The sequence below is a fragment of the Pelophylax lessonae genome, assembly GCF_965119305.1.
Source record: "Pelophylax lessonae genome assembly, chromosome: 7".
NCBI classification, from domain to species: Eukaryota; Metazoa; Chordata; class Amphibia; order Anura; family Ranidae; genus Pelophylax; species Pelophylax lessonae.
Window position 1 is genome coordinate 79,354,938 of NC_138774.1, and position 19,486 is coordinate 79,374,423.

The following is a 19,486-nucleotide window of genomic DNA, read 5'->3' on the forward strand; positions in this document are numbered from 1 at the left end:
CTTAGTCCTGGTTCACACTTCTGCAACGCGGGAACACTGCGAATATGCAGCGTGTTCCCGCATCGCATCCGCACCCCTGGCAGTTCACACTGCCATATGCAATACGCAGGGGGTGTCAATTAAAAGTTAACGACACCCCCAGTTGAGATCTGCAAGTTCGCACAGAATCGGATCGCACTAGTGTAAACCACCATGTGATCCGATTCTGCTGCAGATAAAAAAAGGGTCATGTGTGTGTTTAGTGTGATTGCGGTGCGAATTCAGCCATACAAACTGTATGGCTGAAATTTGCACCGCACAGAGATCGCATGTAATTTAGGAGCAGTGCGCTCCGAATTACATGCAATCTCTGTGATCGCACTAATATGAACCAGCCCTAATTCTTTACAGCATTAAAAATATATGTAAATATATCAAAGAAAAAATCTTTGCAAAATAAAGCACAAAATGAGGCCAAAGTCTATAAACAGAGGGAATACAAATAAATACTTGTGAACTATGGAGACAAAGAAAAAAGAACCACTGGTGAGTAAACCAGTTAGCTGTGGGTACTGATGTGTAGAAGATTGATAAGTGATTCCAGTTACCTTTTTTACAAGTTTATTGATTGTAAAGTTGACAAGAGCATGCTGTAACATTGTGCCAGCTCCTCTGAGATAATAGGATCGGTGACCCGAAACATGTGAAAGACGCCTGTCAAAATGAAATAAAATATATATAAAACAATCTATTCATAAACAGCAATGGCAGGGTTATAAAATTGGTGACATAGCAATCCAGAGGTCATTTTTCACACTACAAAAAGGACAGCTGAAATCTGATTGTTATAGAAAAAAACTTCAATTTCTCCTGCGAAAAGGTAAAGTATAGCTCAGTGGGCATGCTTTTTGTATCATTATTATGGTATTTCACATTTTATTTACTGGTTTTTGCATTTTCTTTTTTTTTAAGGAAATAAAGATGTGTAGATGAATCAATAGAGGGGGCACAGTATTAAAGTCTGCCTCATTTATTCCCATTGTTTGACAACTACTGGGATAAGATATCAGCCACATAGGAAGCGCATTGGTCACAGTGTGTCGGCATTGTGATAGAGCACTAAAGCAGAACCACTCCATGGCTCCAATGTATAAAGAGTATAAAATTACAAAATATTCACAGAAACAAATTTTCTTTCAAATCACAAAGGGCCAATTCATGCCAAAATGCGGTGCAGGAAAGGCGCATTCCGTGCATGTTTCCAGTACTGTACGTGAACACGCTGCCCTTGTGAGAGTCAGGAGGGCGCTAATGAATTGTTAATGCCACCCCATAACGGATCTCACAAAAGCAGCGCATTTGCAGCCACCAAACCGCATGGTACCACAGTAAAATGCCGTTTGGTGCAGTATGTTCTGAAAAAGTGGTGCTTGCACTACACATTTTGCATTCTAGTGCATTTTGCAGCTCATACCAATGAACAGGCTGTCAAAGCCGTACCGTATGGAAATGCACACGTTCTATTGTGAACTGGCCCTCATACAAACTGATAATTCACATGAAGCTTTTACACACATATCTCGAAAATGTCTGAAAGAACAGACAAATTCTCACAGAGGAGAGCACACTGTCACTAACCTGATTCGTTTCGACCTAACTGGCTGACAATTGTTATGCTTAGGCCCCTTTCACACTTGTGCGACTTGAAAGTCATGCAATTTTGTTGCCGCGATTTTACCGCGATTCTGACTGGACTTGAAGCAATGTTTATGTTTTTGGACCTCAAAACGCATTAAAATCGGGCCAAAGTAGTGCAGGAACTACATTGAAGTTGCTGCAACTTTAAGTTGCGCATATATGAATGGGTATCATTGGAAAACATAGCTAACGACATGTCGTGCAACTCTGATGTCCAAAGTTGGATGACAAGTTGCACAAGTGTGAAAGGGGCCTTATGGACATCTTTATGCTACATTCACACATTTTCAACCATTTGTTATTTTTTTTTAGCAGAATTGCAAATTTTTGCAGCTGTTGTCAGGAGTTTTTCCAAATAAAAAGGTGTGGAATGCTGCTGAAAAAAGGGGCGGACATCTGCTGTTTGAGCAGAAAACGCGCTACAAAATGCTTGAAAAGACGCTCGAAAAAAAGCTCATGTCACGCTTTTCAAGAGTCTACGGGGACAAAAATACTCAATTCTGCCTTAAAAGTAGCTCATGTACTTTTCTGAGCGACAGGTGTTTTGCTACAAGCAACAGGACACTTAGATGTGGACAAGGGCTATTGAAAACAATAGGGGTTTGCTTGTTTTTTTTTTTTAAACTTCGAGCTACAAGCTACAAAATACTCAAGGGTGAACGGGGCCTTAGTAAAGCGCAGATGCCACCGGCAGTTCAAAGTAAAAGGTAAAGAGTCTAGGTATAATTTGGATCTTACTAATGCCATACAGATCTGAATTAGAAGACTTGTTATATAACAAATAGCTTCAAAACATAGGCATAAAAGTATCTTCTAAATTTAATTTCAGTCAAAAAAATGTTTTCCTTGCAGTCGGCAGAGATCAAATACTGTGAGCTATAATAATTGGGCTGTCAGCGCTGGTATAACGATCAGGTGGAAAACAGCAGGGGTAAAGAGACAAGGAAATTGCTGCGTGTACCTGACAGCACAGCTGTACTATACTGTACTTTTATGTCAAGACAGCTAACAATAGTAATAAGAATTATTCATGGTATTTATATAGCACCAACAATTCACTCCCTTAAGGAATTAACAATCTAAGGTCCCTATCGTACATGCATAGATACGCATTATAGGGCCAATTTAGACAGGAGCCAATTAACCTACTAGCATGTATTTGAAATGTGGGAGGAAATCCACACAAACACAGGGAGAACATGCAAACTCCATGTAGATAGTGTCCTGGTCATGATTTGAGTAACAAGCATACACAATCCTCAATATTCCCAATGTTTTCCAGGCTACTTTGCAAAACCAGCAAAAACACATCACAGTTAATAGTGACACAACACAACCCCCCCCCCCCCCCCCCCACATGAAACAAACTGATCTAAACAAAATAATTATAAGATGTTATCTAAAAATGTAAAACAAATCTATATCATTATATCTGTTTAATGATTCCACGCAGTACCACGCTATTTAGAAACCTTTAGAGAGTGCCTGTTCTACTTGCCTAGACCTGAAATGGGGACTGTTTGTGCTAAACGCAGGGGTCTTCAAACTATGGCCCTCCAGTTGTTCAGGAACTACAATTCCCATCACGCCTAGTCATGTCTTTGAATGTCAGAGTTTTACAATGCCTCATGGGATGTGTAGTTCTGCAACAGCTGGAGGGCCGTAGTTTGAGGATCCCCGTAAAGGGTTTCCTTCCCATACCTTTAAGGGCTCTTTCACACAGTATGTCCGTCAGACGGACTCCGTTTATCTCAGAGGGGGATCGTTCCGCCGATCCCCCGCTGAGCAGGAGGATGACAGCTGTGTCTCCACACTGTGTGCGGAGACACAGCTGTCAGTTCCCCATACATCTCTATGAGGGAATCGGATGGGAACGGACCGTTGGTCCGTTCCCATCTGATCCGATCTGCTGGACAGATGGAAAATAGGGTTTCCATCCGTCCAGATTTGACGGATCAGATCGTATGTCAGCGGACATGTCTCCGCTGACATCGGATGCCCCATAGGGATGCATGGGGGGACCGTTCAGATCCGCTAAAAAAAAAAAAAAACGTACAGGCGGATCTGAACGGTCAGCCTGTGTGAAAGAGCCCTAAGGTGGCAATCAAAATTCAGTCAGTTCAGCAGTGACCAAACTAATTTCGATCCATGTGTGGCCACTTCAGTTGAACAAAAATTGACCTATCAATTGACTTCTGTTCAACTGTTCCTGCCGAATAAAAGCCGCTTGATCAGCAGCTGCAGTGCTGATCTGTGTATTCTGACAGTGGGGGAATACAAAGGCGCAGCAGGAAGGATTCCCCTATCCACCTCAAATGCGTGAATGGGAGAAAAAATGAACCATGTATGATCAGCTTTACTGTAAAAACAAACCTTCGCCCACATCCCCCCCCCCCCCCCCTCATCTACTTCTCCACCTGTGACTCATTATGTCCTCACTTATCTTCTATATTCTGCACAGTATTACAACTACACTACATAAGCTGCTGTACAGAAACAAATAGCCTTATGCCACACAGACGCCTAAAAGGGTACAACTGAGTTCATAGACTGTGGCTTATTGTGTTCTGACAGATGCATCCCACTCTTATTCCGAGAAATTAGGAGGCAAACTGAATTAGTAGACGACTTTAGAATGGAAATTGCCTGAGGCCACTATTACTTAATGAGATATTTGCTACATCCAGATGTCTCCTATACAATTCAGACACAGAGTAATTGCACACTCTGTGTCATACAGTTCTTTAAACAGATCCTGTCATTTTGCCTGTTCAGGACAAAGTGACAGGTTCTCTTAAGGAAGAATCTCCCCTACCTACCATTGGTCCTGTGTAAGCGCCAACACTTTAAATAGATAGGTTTAGACCCATAGCTCCGGCACACAAACAGAACAGCGGGCAGTGAACAGGTTCCCTATGAAGATGAAACCCAAGCAAGAAGCTCAACTGATGCAGTTGAAATCCATATATATGCAGTGCTGTGAAAAAGTATTTGCCCCCGTTCTGATTTTTTTACATATTTGTCACACTTAAATGATTCAGATCATCAAACAAATGTTAATATTACACAGAGTTAACCCAAGTACATCCAAAATGCAGTTTTTAAATGATGATTTTATTTATTAAGGGGTAAAAGGCTGTCCAAACCTGCCTGGCCCTATGTGAAAAAGTAATGCCCACCCCCATCATGAATAAACTGTGATAAACCACATTCATTTTCTGAAATGCGGAGTGAAATTTCACTTGCCAAACCCAGGCCTGATTACTGCCAGACCTGTTGAATGAAGAAATCACGTAAATAGGTGTCTGACAAAGTGAAGCCCACTAAAAAATCTGAAAAAAGCAACACACCATGCCACAATCTAAAGAAATTTAAGAACAGATGAGAAAGTAGTTGACATGTATCAGTCTGGAAAGGGTTACAAAGCCATTTCTAAGGCTTTGGGACTCCAGCAAACCACGTGAGAGCCATTATCCAAAAAGGGAGAAAGCCCGGAACAGTGGTGAACCTTCCCAGGCATGGCCGGCCTACCAAAATCACTCCAAGAGCACGATGACGACTCATCCAGGAGGTCATAAAAGAACCCAGAACAACATCTAAAGAACTGCAGGCCTCACTTGCCTCAGTTAAGGTCAGTGTTCATGATTCACAATAAGAGAGAGACTGGGCAAAAATGGCATCCATGGGAGAGTTCCAAGGCAAAAGCCACTGATGACCAATAAGAACACAAAAGTTGTCTCGCATTTGCCAAAAAACATATTGATTATCCGCAAGACTTTTGGGCAAATATTCTGTGGACTTATGAGACAAAAGTTGAACTTTTTGGAAGGTGTGCCTCCCATGACATCTGGTGTAAAACTAACAAAGCATTTCATAAAAAGATCATCATACCAAGGGTCACACATGGTGGTGGCAGTGTGATGGTCTGGGGCTGCTTTGCAGCTTCAGGATCTTGGAGACTTAGTTAGCTGGTGGAACCATGAATTCTGCGCTATACAGGAGAAGAATGTCTGGCCATTAGTTTGATTAGTTTGTGACCTCAAGCTCAAGCACTTGGGTTCTGCAGCAGGACAATGATATGAAAAACAACAGGAAGTCCACCTCTGAATGGCTCAAAAAACAAAATAAGGTTTTGGAGTGGCCTAGTCAAAGTCCGGACTTAAATCCCATTTAGATGCTGTGGCATGACCTTAAACAGGTCGTTAATGCCCGAAAACCCTCCAAAGTGGCCGAATTAAAGTGGTTGTAAAAAGGCAGAAGTTGTTTTCCTAATGTATTCTATGCATTTAGATAAAAAGCCTTCTGTGTGCAACAGCCCCCCTAATACTTACCTGAGCCCCATCTCAATCCAGCGATGTTGCACAAGAGACTCGACTGCCCGGGACTCTCCCTCCTGATTGGCTGAGACAGCAGCAAAGCCCCATCGGTTCCTGCTGCTGTCAAAGTCAGTGAGCCAAGAAGAAGAGAGGGGGGGGGGGGTGGGGGTAAGGCCGCGGTTCCATGTCTGAATGGACACAGGGAACTGCGGCTCGGCTCTAGTGCGCCCATAGCAAGTTGCTTGCTGTGGGGGCACTCAACAGGAGGGAGAGGCCAGGAGCACAGAAGAGTGACCTGAAAAGAGAAGAATCTGGGCTGCTCTGTGCAAATCACTTCACAGAGCAGGTAAGTATAACATGTTTGTTATTTTTAAAGCGGAGTTCCGGCCTCGGGAGTGAAATTTAGATAAAATACCCCTGGGACAGTCAGGGCTAGTACATTCCACAATGGATAGCCTCTGAACTGTCCCGGGTCGCAATTATCTTTTAGAAGAAATACTTACCTTGAAAATTTCTTCTTCAGTGCTGCCATCTCAGGTGTGGGCAATTGAAGCCAGCGCGTCTTCTTCGGTGACGACGGAGTCCCAGAATGCCCTGCAACGGCCCCGCTCATGACTTCAGTTGCTGCAGGCGCGGCATCCCTGCACAGCATCTGGGCATGCCCAGAAGCTGTTTAGCAGGGAATGATGCGCATGCACCGGAAGTGACGAGCGGGGCCGGTGCAGGCGCATTGATTCCTTGGAGCGATGACGTTCAGTTCCCAGGAGTCATCGCAAGCCGGAAGTGACGGCGCGGGCCTCGGCCGCAGAGGGAGGAAGTGGAAGGAAGGGGAGTATATTTTCCTTCTATAACAAGGTAAGTGAACAAAAAAAAAATAAAAAATCGGGAGCATCCATTCATTTTTCAGGTGACACTCAGCAAGTGGATGGCCCAAAAACGATTTTTTCGATTTTGAGGCCGGAACTCCGCTTTAACAAAATAAATACTGAGACTTTAGTAGCACTTTAACCACTTAAGGACCTGGCCTATTTCTGACTCTTGTTGTTTACAAGTTAAATCAGTATTTTATGCTAGAAAATTACTTAGTACCCCCAAACATTATATAATAGTTAAAGCGGTAGTATCCCGCTTTTTGACACTTTTACCTACAGGTAAGCCTATAATAAGGCTTACCTGTAGGTACAAATAATATCTCCTAAACCGGCATGGTTTAGGAGATATTTACAGTACATGCAGCCGCTCTCGCGAGCGGCGCATGCGCTCTGAAGGTCCGGGGGGACCTTCAATTAATTTGCCGGGAGCTTGGCGGAAGAGACGGCGAGGGATCATGGCAGCGCCCGCAGCGATGTCCGGGGGTCCGTGTCGGGGCTTCGTTCTAAGGTAAGTTACACATAATGGGCTAGTATGCGATGCATACTAGCCCATTATGCCTTTGTCTTGCAGGTTTTTTTCTTTTTTTTTTACAAGGGTTTACAACCGCTTTAATGTAACACCGTATTTGCACAGCGGTCTTACGAATGTAATTTTTTAGGAAAAAATACACTTTTTTGAACTAAAAAATAAGAAAACAGTCAGCCCAATTTTTTTCTATAATTTGAAAAATATTGTTACGCCGAGTAAATAGATACACAACATGTCATGCTTCAAAATTCCACGCTCGTGGAATGGCGACAAACATTGGTAGTTACAAATCACCATAGGTGATGCTTTAAAAATTTCTACAGGTTACCAGTTTAGAGTTACAGAGGAGATCTAGGGCTAGAATTATTGCTCTCGCTCTAATGATCACGGCGATACCTCACATGTGTGGTTTGAACACCGTTTACATATTCGGGTTATCTTTGAGTAATATTAAAATTAGTTTGATGATCTTAATTATTTAAGTATGACAAATATGCAAAGAAAATAAAAAATAATCAGGAAGGGGGAAAACTTTCACAGCACCATAGTAACCGTTTCACTTCTTTTTATATTTTGATGCAGTCTATTTTGTAATCCCAAAGGCAGCACAGGCAGATCGTGGATCTTCCCTGCAGCAGCAGCAGCGAGGTTTGGTCAAAACACACCCATAGACCACCGACTGCATACAGAAGGAGCACCAGCAGCACACAAATATCTGTTGACCTGTCAGCACATTTGCAGCAGAACCCAACTGGCTGACAGTGCCGACTCTTCTTCTCCCAGCCTGAGTGCCTCTATAGGGGAATGCAGGATACAGAGAAGAAGACATATTCAGGTACTTACAGCAGCTGCATTTACAATCAAATGTCGTTTTTAATGGATACCAAACAGGAATAAATGGCATGTGCCTGGATTTCACATTTACCATTCATAATGTTCGCTCAAGTCTTGGATCAATGTCAGCTTTTTTACCTCTGTCTGATAATATCCAGGTCCTCTCCTATCTCCAGGTGGCCTCGAACTTTAAAATCAAACTCTAAAAAAGAATGGATATGACAGAACATAAGAATATTGACACGGGACAATGATATAAATTACCTCTCATATTACCTGTAATAAATAAAACTAATTATTAAAGCATTTCTCACAATTTCACAGATACTTATATTGGAATCCCTCATATAGTAATATTAGCATGTTCCACCACTCATTGCCACTGTACCCCCCCCCTAATATATATGGGATACGTTGTCTGTAGATTTTTTTCAAAGTGCCACTCCAGGTAAAGCCTTATACTGTAAGCTGTCAATGCCCAAATAGTATACCATCTATGAACACTTTTAATCATTATAGACAAGTGTTATTCTTTAAAAGGGTATCTACCCCCCCCCCCCCCAACAAAAAAAATAAATAAAATCCTATATAACAGCCTATCATTCCCTATATGAGGCTCCTACATTTTTTTTTTTTTTTTTTATCAGGCCTTTATTTTCACTTTTCTTTTCATTTATTTTCCTTCATTTTCACTTGGCAATCATATGAACAGCACACTTTCTGTTTCTGTGTGACGTGTGACTATGCTCACCCCACCTACTGTATCTATAGAGGAAGCCATGGTTGCCATCCAGGCTGAACTGCAAACAAGTCTGTCTTTATTCCTCTCCATTAAATTACTGTTGAGGTATGAGTTTAAAGAAAGAGAATACCGTTTGTTGTACTTCTAATTCAGATCACGGGAAGTGACCAGGACACTGCTAATTCTATTGGCTGGCTGTAAGGTATTACACGGTGGTTTTGCCTATGCACAATGTTACCAAAAGTATTGGGATGCCTGCCTTTACACGCACTCAGTGGCATCCCAGTCTTAGTCTGAAGGGTTCAATATTGAGTTGGCCCACCCGTTGCAGCTATAACAGCTTCAACTCTTCTGGGAAGGCTGTCCACAAGGTTTAGGAGTGTGTCTATGGGAATGTTTGACCATTCTTCCAGAAGCGTATTTGTGAAGTCAGGTATTGATGTGGACAAGAAGGCCTGGTTCACAGTCTCCGCTCTAATTAATCCCAAAGATGTTCTATTGAGTTAAGGCCAGGACTCTGTGTACGTCAGTCAAGTTCCTCCACCCCAAACTCTCTCATCCATGTCTTTATGGACCTTGCTTTGTGCACTGGTCCAAATCATTTGGTTAAGGGAGGATTATGGTGTGGGGTTGTTTTTCAGGGGTTGGGCTTGGCCCCTTCGTTCCAGTGAAGAGAACTCCTAAGGCGTCAGCATACCAAGACATTTTGGAAAATTTCACGCTCCCATCTTTGTGGGAACAGTTTCGGGATGGTCCCTTCCTGTTCCAACATGACTGCGCAGCAATGCGCAAAGCAAGGCCCACAAAAACAACGATGAGCGAGACTGACTTTCACAGAGTCCTGACCTCAACCAGATAGAACACCTTTGGGATGAATTAGAGTGCAGACTACGAGCCAGGCCTTCTCGTCCACATCAGTGCCTAACTTCACAAATGCACTTCTGGAAGAATGGTCAAACATTCCCATAGACACACTCCTAAACCTTGTGGACAGCCGCCCCAGAAGAGTTTAAGCTGTTATAGCTGCAAAGGGTGGGCCAACTCAATATTGAACCCTACGGACCAAGACTGGGATGGCATTAAAGTTCATGTGCGTGTAAAGGCAGGGGTCCCAATACTTTTGCCAATATAGTGTATGTTAAAATTCAAAAGGCAGTGGTGTGCTGGAGCTACAGTCACCTGATTACAGCTGTTTTTCTAGCTACAGTAGGGAACACTGTAATCCTGACATGGGTTTTTCTCTGCATACACGGTTAAAGGTATACAACCCCCCTCCCCTATGCCACAAATCACACAGTATCTTCCAAAACACTTACCAGGCTTCACACCAACTACTTCTAGTTCTCGAGCATTGCTCTCATCTCCCACAGGCTGTAACAGGAGTATGAAATAACCTACATTAGACATTGTGATGACCCAAAAATACTGTAAATTAAGACTAGCACCATGCCTGCCCTTATTTGGGTGTGAGAATCCATGATCTTCAGATATCCTCTCCTTTACAATCTGAAGGCCACTAGTGAATGGACAGAGGCTCATGAAGGATACAGAGAAAAGATTGCAGGTCTGCATATTGGTGGACCAAAAATGTAACACTCTACATATTTGGTCTGCCAACATGCCACTCTGCACTGTGATCCACCACATCCTGCAAAAACCACTGTTCCTCTTCATAAGTAGAATGAGGGCAGTAGACATCCACTGATGGCTTTTAAGAGTTGGCAAAGGAGCATTGCAATAAGGAGGAGAGATCTTCACACGGATTGATTTACTAAAACTGGAGAGTGAAAAATCTGGTGCAGCTGTGCATGGTAGCCAATCAGCTTTTAACTTCAGTTTGTTCAATAGGGCTTTGACAAAAAAATAATGGAAGCTGATTGGTTTCTATGCACAGCTGCAGCAGGTTTTGCACTCTCCAGTTTAAGTAAATCAATCCCACAGAGGTAAGGACACCCTAAAGCAACCAAAAGTACTTCAAACTGTGATATTTCAGTTTTGGTTACGCATTAGCGGACTTAATCATCTTCCTCTTAGCATGTGTTTTAAACTTATTGGCATACACCATAATAAAGTAACAAGAGAAGAAACTATACATAAATCAGAAAGCTCAGAAGGTGTGACCAACTTCAACTTTACCAGGAAAGGTCAGGATTTACATCCTAAGTATACCTAAAGCCAAAGTTTTTTTTTTTTCTTTTTTTAAGTTTTAGAGTAGATGAGGAATTGCTAAAACCACCATTAGGATTATTTCAACTATTTGTGCTCCATCGGGGAGAATTTTCTTTACACCCCATCCAGAAACACAGGAAGTGAGAGGAAACCTCTCACGAGTGCAGGAACTCCTCTCTTGAACAACTGTCACATGACAAGTATCCCCACTGTATGAGATGCACTTTAGTGACACCTATAACATTTTGGATCACCCCATCACCTCCTGTGCCAATGGCAACAGTAACCTGGACAAACAGTCTTCACTAAAAGAGACCATGTTATTATATCTTCTTACTCACGCTTGAAGCGGACCTTCACTCAAAACAACAAGTTCTGTTCTTCCTCATCCTCCTTTAAAATTTGGGGGAGGGGGGGGGGGGGAGCAGGTTCCTGGTTTTGACAGGCATCTACTCCCCCACTTCCAATCGAATCGATACAGCAATTCAAGTGAAAGTTCAGCCCTCCTCCTTCCCTTGTAGCCTTTTAGGAAACGTCACATGTCCCAGAAGCTACGGAACCATTCAGATAGCACAGCGCGGGTTGCACATGTGCAGTGAGCAGCTGGCTGTAATGCTGAAAGCAGTCACAGGCAGCTGCCCACAGTTAGTATGCCAGCACCAGGGACCGAATCCCGGTAAAGAAACTGGCTGGGTGAGGAAAGTACTGGATCCCTGGACAGGTGAGGGTCCTATTATTAAAAGTCAGCAGCTGCAGTTTTTGCAGCAGCTGACTTTTACTTCAGTTGAGCCTAAAACTAAAATCTCCAAATCTACTTGCAGCCACATTCTAAGACTAATTTATATAACCCTCTAAAGCAAGAAATCTATACATACCTTTTCTATAAGCCAATCCAGTCTGGTCTTCAGCGGCGGATGCCTGGGAAGTGAAGTCACCCATAGACTTACTTACCGTTGTCAGCCGCCTCTGACAGCTCAGCGTGGGACAGCACCTGAGCAGCTTCAGAAAAGGTATGTATAGCAATTTTTGTTTTACAGGGTTAGATAGGTTAGTTTTAGAATGTAGCTGCAAGTAGATTTAGAGATTTTAGTTTTAGACTGAACTTCTACTTTAGAGTAAACTGCCCAGATTTGCAACAAGGACATCCTAAAGGGGACCTGTCACAGACTAATAATGGAAGCCTCTTCTGCCAACTTGTTCTTAAAAGTGCAAGCTTCGCAGCAGTCATCTGCACACTTAGTTTACTACTTGCTGTGCAACTACTGACGAAAAGTAGGATGACAGCCCGAAGCTTATACCTGCCAAAAAATAAATAATCAATGACTGCTTAGAGTTATTTATCCTGACAGGTTCACTTTAATGTAATGAAGACTTTTCCACTATAGAATATATCACATCAGTTCTATCTAGAGAATTATGGGACATGCTAGGAGGTCATCAAAATGTGGCAACAGATTTTGTAGGCAACGGCTATAATTTCTTCTCTAGGGAAGATATTAGAAACTGTCTGGTACTCACCGTGCCTGGGTGGGTTCTGTTTGGCAGCTTTAGTGCCCTGAGGTAGAAGGAATCCTCTAGAGCAGTCTCCTGCTGGTAGAAAGCAGTAAGCTGTTGGCGGATTTCCTTTCCACGATTCCTCATTGTCTGGTAGCTGGGAAACTAAGATATAGGTAACATCAAAATAAGCAAATGCTTTCCAGCAAATGCTGCAGCTGTTCGAAGATCAGAAAATTGATTCAGTTCACCTTGATTCAAAGTTTATTGTCAACAACTACAACACTATGCACATACAGCTCTATTAAAGGTCAGCAGGGATGTACTTTCTAACGCCTGTGGTTTTAAACTCAGTCCCCTGGCTTTCTGCATTTGCAGCCACATTCAAAATTCCAAGCTAGGTTTGAAGCCAATAGTAGGGTGTGAAAAACATTTTAGAATTGGCATCTTGTGCATTTCTTTAAGTGAAAGGCAGCAATAAGTCTGCAGGCTGTGTCCCAGCACCACAAACAGTTCATGATAGATCCAGCTCACCCATGTACTTATTGGGACTAGTATATTGTTGTGGATGCACAGCACACACTGGCAGTAAGAGGATGTAAGCACCCTGGTTGAAGGAACAATTATTCACTATGCTAAAAAAAAAAAAAAAAAAAAAAAAAAAAAAAAAAAATCCTAAGCTAAAAGCTCCTTTTACCTACCCAGATCCATGGTCAGGTGATTTGATGTCATGTGCTGGGTCCAGAGTTTTCTCTTCTTCTTCCTCACTGCAAAAAGAGGAGGGTCCATTAAGTGTCCACAATGTCTGGGTGACCTGGACACTTCCTATTGGCTGTTCAGCAGCGGGACCTCTCAGGCTCCAGAAGACTGCATACTGTGTTTTATAAGATTATGTAAATGGGATGATGGTGGGAAGGTGGAAGGAATGGGAAGGGAAATCGTGATGCCCAGGGATAGGCTTTAAATACATAGAGTGAGCAGTCAAAAAGTGGAAACTATAATATGAAAACCATGCAAACATAGTAACAGAAAGTGTATATAAATACACTATTCAATTAAAAATAAAATAAAAAAGGAGGCATCCACCTAATTAATTGTTTCTTGGGTTTCTCCAAAAAAGCAAAAGGACAATTATTATCCCTTCAACTGGTGTGCTGCCATCATCTATTTCCAGCATCACAAGAAGCTGTACTCGGGGATCATCAGATTATCAGGGGAAGAGAGTGTGGTAGATTAAAGTACAATGATCATTTTGATTTAGAATTTGTGTGCACTAGTTTGGTTATTTCACTTCATCATTTTGATCAAAATATAGCAACTAATCTGACAAGATCAACTTCTACCACAACTTTTTATTGTGTCAAATGATTGGTTTCTATAGATTGTTTAACACTACCTAATCTAGGATTGATTTAGTAAATTAAAGTTTTAAATCTATATTCAATCAGATTGAATATAGATTTTACCATCATACTGTAATGTAATGTGTGTCCTGCCTTCCTACAGTATTTGTCCTCATCATAACTTTTTCCCCACAAAAATAATTCCAGATTTTACCAGAACTTACCGATTGCAGACTCTGGCGATCATGTGTGAGCTGCGGGAGACGCACAATTAGAAAAACAAATATCAAATAGAGCACACATATTTACCTGGTTTAAAAACACAATAATAATATATATACACACACAGTATCTCACAAAAGTGAGTACACCCCTCACATTTTTGTAAATATTTTATTATATCTTTTCATGTGACAACACTGAAGAAATGACACTTTGCTACAATGTAAAGTAGTGAGTGTACAGCTTGTATAACAGTGTAAATTTGCTGTCCCCTCAAAATAACTCAACACACAGCCATTAATGTCTAAACTGCTGGCTACAAAAGTGAGTACACCCCTAAGTAAAAATGTCCAAATTAGACCCAATTAGCCATTTTCCCTCCCCGATGTCATGTGACTCGTTAGTGTTACAAGGTCCCAGGTCCAATTAGCCATTTTCCCAGGTCTCAGGTGTGAATGGGGAGCAGGTGTGTTAAATTTGGTGTTATCGCTCTCACTCTCTCATACTGGTCACTGGAAGTTCAACATGGCACCTCATGGTAAAGAACTCTCTGAGGATCTGAAAAAAAGAATTGTTGCTCTACATAAAGATGGCCTAGAGTCGGCTATAAGAACCCTGAAACTGAGCTGCAGCACAGTGGCCAAGACCATACAGCTGTTTAACTGGAGGGGTTCCACTCAGAACAGGCCTCGCAATGGTCGACCAGTAAAGGTGAGTGAACATGCTTAGCGTCATATCCAAAGGTTGTCTTTGGGAAATAGACATTTGAGTGCTGCCAGCATTGCTGCAGAGGTTGAAGGGGGGGGGGGGGGGGTCATCCTGTCAGTGCTCATACTAAACGCCGCACAGTGCATCAAATTGGTCTGCATGGCTGTCGTCCCAGAAGGAAGCCTTTTCTAAAGATGATGCACAAGAAAGCCCACAAACAGTTTGCTGAAGACAAGCAGACTAAGGACATGGATTACTGGAACCATGTCCTGTGGTCTGATGAGACCAAGATAAACTTATTTGGTTCAGATGGTATCAAGCGTGTGTGGTGGCAACCAGGTGAGGAATACAAAGACAAGTGTGTCTTGCCTACTGTCAAGAATGGTGGTGGGAGTGTCATGGTCTGGGGCTGCATTAATTCTGCCTCCACCGGGGGAGCTACAGTTCATTAAGGGAACCATGAATGCCAATTTGTACTGTGACATACTGAAGCAGAGCATGATCCCCTCCCTTCAGAGACTGGGCCGCAGGGCAGTATTCCAACATGATAGTGACCCCAAACACACCTCCAAGACAACCACTGCCTTGCTAAAGAAGCTGAGAGTAAAGTGTGGACTGGCCAAGCATTTCTCCACACCTAAACCCTATTGAGCATCTGTGGGGCATCCTTAAATGGAAGGTAGAGAAGCGCAAGGTCTCTAACATCCACCAGCTCTGTGATGTCGTCATGGAGGAGTGGAAGAGGACTCAAGTGGCAACTTGTGAAGCTCTGATGAACTTCATGACCAAGAGGGTTAAGGCAGTGCAGGAAAATAATGGTGGCCACATAAAATACTGACACTTTGGGCCCAATTTGGACATTTTAACTTAGGGGTGTGCTCACTTTTGCTGCCAGCAGTTTAGAAATTAATGGCTGTGTGTTGAGTTTTTTTGAGGAGACAGCAAATTTACACTGTTATACAAGCTGTACACTCACTACTTTACATTGTAGCAAAGTGTAATTTCTTCAGTGTTGTCACATGAAAAGATATACTAAAATATTTACAAAAATGTAAGGGGTGTACTCACTTTTGTGAGATACCATGTGTGTATATATATATATATCTCTACACATTGCAATAAGCATATAACCAACAGTGGTCCAAAGAAGAATGGAACCCTTGCAGAGGGCACAGTAGAATAGAAGCCTGGAGCATGCAAGAATTGGAGAAAGAGCCAAACAAGGAGACGCAAGAAGAGTACAGGGCTAGTAGAGTATTCTTCAGAAAAGTTAAAGGCCAACTTCATCTTTAGGACAGGTCTGACCCACCTGCCACCCCCAAAACGTCTGACACCCCCCCCCTCCCATTAGCAAGCAAGGGTTCTTCTCTCTTGCAACAGCCGTTAAGTTTGAAATTGGCAAATCTGTTTGGGGCTTCTCCCACACAGCAATGTCATTCATTCACAGAGATCAGTAAAATAATAAACTATAAGTCCTATCTTCCACTACAGCAGACAGACTTGAAGCTCTCAATGGAACACAAGTGTAGTGATCATTACACTTGAAGTCCACTGACATAGAGCTGGGGGAAGAGTCTGCAGGAGCCTGGCCTAGCATTGCACCAGCGCTCTACTGATCATGTTAGCAATGCTATGCTGGCTCATTTGCAAAATATGTGCATTTTGTTTTGGAAAGGAGAACTGAGCCTTTAAAAACGAGTTACTGTAGGTGCATTGGGGGTCAGTAAGTGGCATTATTGTTCATTAAAAATCCATTCAAATGGCAATAAAGTTCATTAAAATTCCATTAAGACAGGGTCCACTTCAGAGAGGGAGTTCACTTAAGGCAAACTCTTCCAGTAGAAGCCAATTCTGTATGCCAACTATGAAATAAAAAGCAGAAAAGCGCCTTTAAGTGTAATATCTTCATACAATATATTGACACAATAATGAGGGGCAACTCACATGTAATACAAGAAGGTAAGGCCGTTCCCTTCCTGTATCGTGCCTCCCGGTTTGCGGACCTTGGGCGTTCTACATCTTTAAAGTCGACCAGTGTTGATAAACCTTATCTTCTTGTATTCTATGTGAGTTGCCCCTCATTAGTGTGTCAATAAATTGTATAAAAGATACTAAACTTAGAGGCACTTTTCTGCTTTTTATTTCCTTGTTGGACTTTAACTCTTAAACCACAGCTCCGCTGCTTCGCCTATAATAATGCACAACATTTCACAATAAGTTGCAAGCATTTAAACAATGTATTGTGTTGAAAATGAAAAGCAATATGCTCATAGCGCCCCCAAGTGACAGAATACTCACTGTCAGATTCTTGATCTTGTTGGCTATTTGTATTTTCTCCTCTTCCAGGCTGCGGATATCCTGCTTCACCCTCTGCAGTTGCTCCCATGAGATCAACTGTGAAACAAACAAGACAGGAAATCTTTTTATATCGTTTTCTTCTGATAGCACAAAACACTCTTTTAGTTGATCGAAAGATCGCCCTGTGCCTGAATGAAACCTGACCCTGACCATTTCTATGTTTGTTTAGGCTAGAAATCTGTCCTGTCTTCTCTAATAAATCTGTCTTTGAACTTAACAAACTGGTACACTTGGCTGTCCAGGAATGCAGACACAAAGGTCTGCAAACCTGTCACATAGACAGAAGGAGATGCAGACTGATTTGCAACCGATTGTGTTGCTAATTTGCTACAAGAAAAAAAAAAAATAAGTGCCCACTCAATCTTCTCTGACTGGTAATGCTAAAAAGAAAGGCTGAACACAAAAAAGGGGGAGCAGAAAACAAACCATAACATCAAGTAAGCAATTACATTTGCTTTTTTCCCCAATAGTGGGGGTTCATAATATTATCAGTGTTGTAGAGCAGGTAGGTACGCAATATCAATCAGTGCTTTTTTGCAAAAGTAGAAGTGTCAGTATGTCAATGTTATGTGTCACTAAGGGCTTGTTTATACCCGTTATGCTCTCTGAAGAGTGACCCATAGCTTTTCATAGAGCATTTGACAGGTGGGGAGGAGGTGTTGCATTGCCTCCTCACCACTTATTTTAACTCCCTAAATACCGGACAACCATGCTGCAACCACATGCATTGTATGTGGAGGCAGAGCGGCCCCATTCACTTGAGCCTCAGCTAACCAGCGGGCTGTGGTAGTTGCCCATTTCAGCTAAAGGCAAATACAGCAAAAGGGGGAAAACCTTCCAGAATAAGGCATACAGACTCCAGGCACATCCAGCCTAAGCACCTAGAAAGGGGGTCCGGTAACCACAGCCACCAGAACCAGGGAACAAAACAAACATTGCGGTGTGTACTCCTGGAGGGTTCTGGGAACACAAAAACAAATGAGGAGCAGGGGAGGGGGAAGGGTCTTTTAAACTCAGATTTGTGTTTCCTGTAGAGGGCGGAGCCGATCATCTCTCCACGTAAACTGTCCTAGAAGATGAAGGGGGAAAAATAATTTAAGCAACTGTAGTATTAGTCTGCAACATAAAAAAACTGAAAAAAGTGAAGGGGGGTCTGATTACTTTATGAAGGCACTGTATGTGAGTCAGACCTAAAGAATAGAACGGGATCTCAGGTACAGGGTTCTGATCTTTCGTAGTGTGCGGTATGACAGTTCGGTGTGACCGGACCTCATCATACAGCTCTGTTTTCTACCACAGATATCATCTCCAGAAGAGGAAGGATCACTCCAGAGAGAGGACTTCACTCCTCCTCCATAGAGCGGGGCCCCACCACTGCCAGAGAGGGACACAGCCCATAGAGAAGGGGTCTGTCAGTGAGCCTCTCCCTGGAGGGGGCGACATCAGTGACAGGATCTCTCAGAGGTCTACATGTCCGGCTGTGCTCACAGTTGGCTGCTCTATTCACAACAAACATGGCGAAGTATCTCAAGTTTTCTTCTTTTCTTTTTTTTGAGCATCAAGCTTTGCTCTTTATTTATTTTTCCTTATTTCACCGTGCAATTGGGGTGCCTTTACCGATGCATGGCAATGCAACATTTTTCACAAGTTCATGAAATGCTACAGTGTGAATGTGACCTTAGATACAATGCTGCTGAGGCTGGGAGTGTTCAAATGCCACAGCCTTGATGCTTTGCCGCTGCAGCAGACATTACACCCACTGTCATTTAATAGGCAGTGAATGGCAGTAATTGAGGCACACTAGTGTGGGGTTCAAGGGGATAAAGCAGGCAGTGAGGAGGCGAAACAACACATTCTCACTGCCTGACAAATGTCCTCTGAAAAGTGATCTGAACATGGATTGCTCTTCAGAGAGCAAAGCATGTGTGAACAAGTGTCAGTAAGCAGTGTGTCAGTTAGTACTGTGTGTCAGTACAGTGTCAGCCAGAACTGCGTGTCAGTCAGTAAGGTGTCATTCAGTGCTGTGTGTCAGTAAAGTGCCGTGTGCCAGCAAGGTGTCAGTAAACACTGTGTGCCAGTAAGGTGTCAGTTAGTAAGGTATCAGTAAGAGCTGTGTGTAAGTGCTGTCAATGTGTCAGTCAGTAAGGTGCTGTGAGCCAGTAAGGAGTCAGTTAGTGCTGTGTCAGTAAGTGCTGTGTGTCAGTCGATAAGGTGTCAGTAGG

General features: G+C 42.6%; 1 protein-coding gene across 1 annotated transcript in view; it reads right to left on the bottom strand.

Annotated features, from left to right (window-relative positions):
* SARS2 (seryl-tRNA synthetase 2, mitochondrial) overlaps positions 1-19,486 on the bottom strand; it is a 50,093-nt gene that overhangs the window by 22,611 nt on the left and 7,996 nt on the right. The window contains exons 2-7 of the mRNA XM_082263992.1: positions 17,205-17,300; positions 14,201-14,230; positions 12,658-12,798; positions 10,287-10,341; positions 8,367-8,430; positions 588-693 (exon numbers count right to left, since the gene is read on the bottom strand). Of these exons, the coding sequence (XP_082120118.1) occupies positions 588-693; positions 8,367-8,430; positions 10,287-10,341; positions 12,658-12,798; positions 14,201-14,230; positions 17,205-17,300 (492 nt within the window). The remainder of the gene's footprint in view (positions 1-587; positions 694-8,366; positions 8,431-10,286; positions 10,342-12,657; positions 12,799-14,200; positions 14,231-17,204; positions 17,301-19,486) is intronic.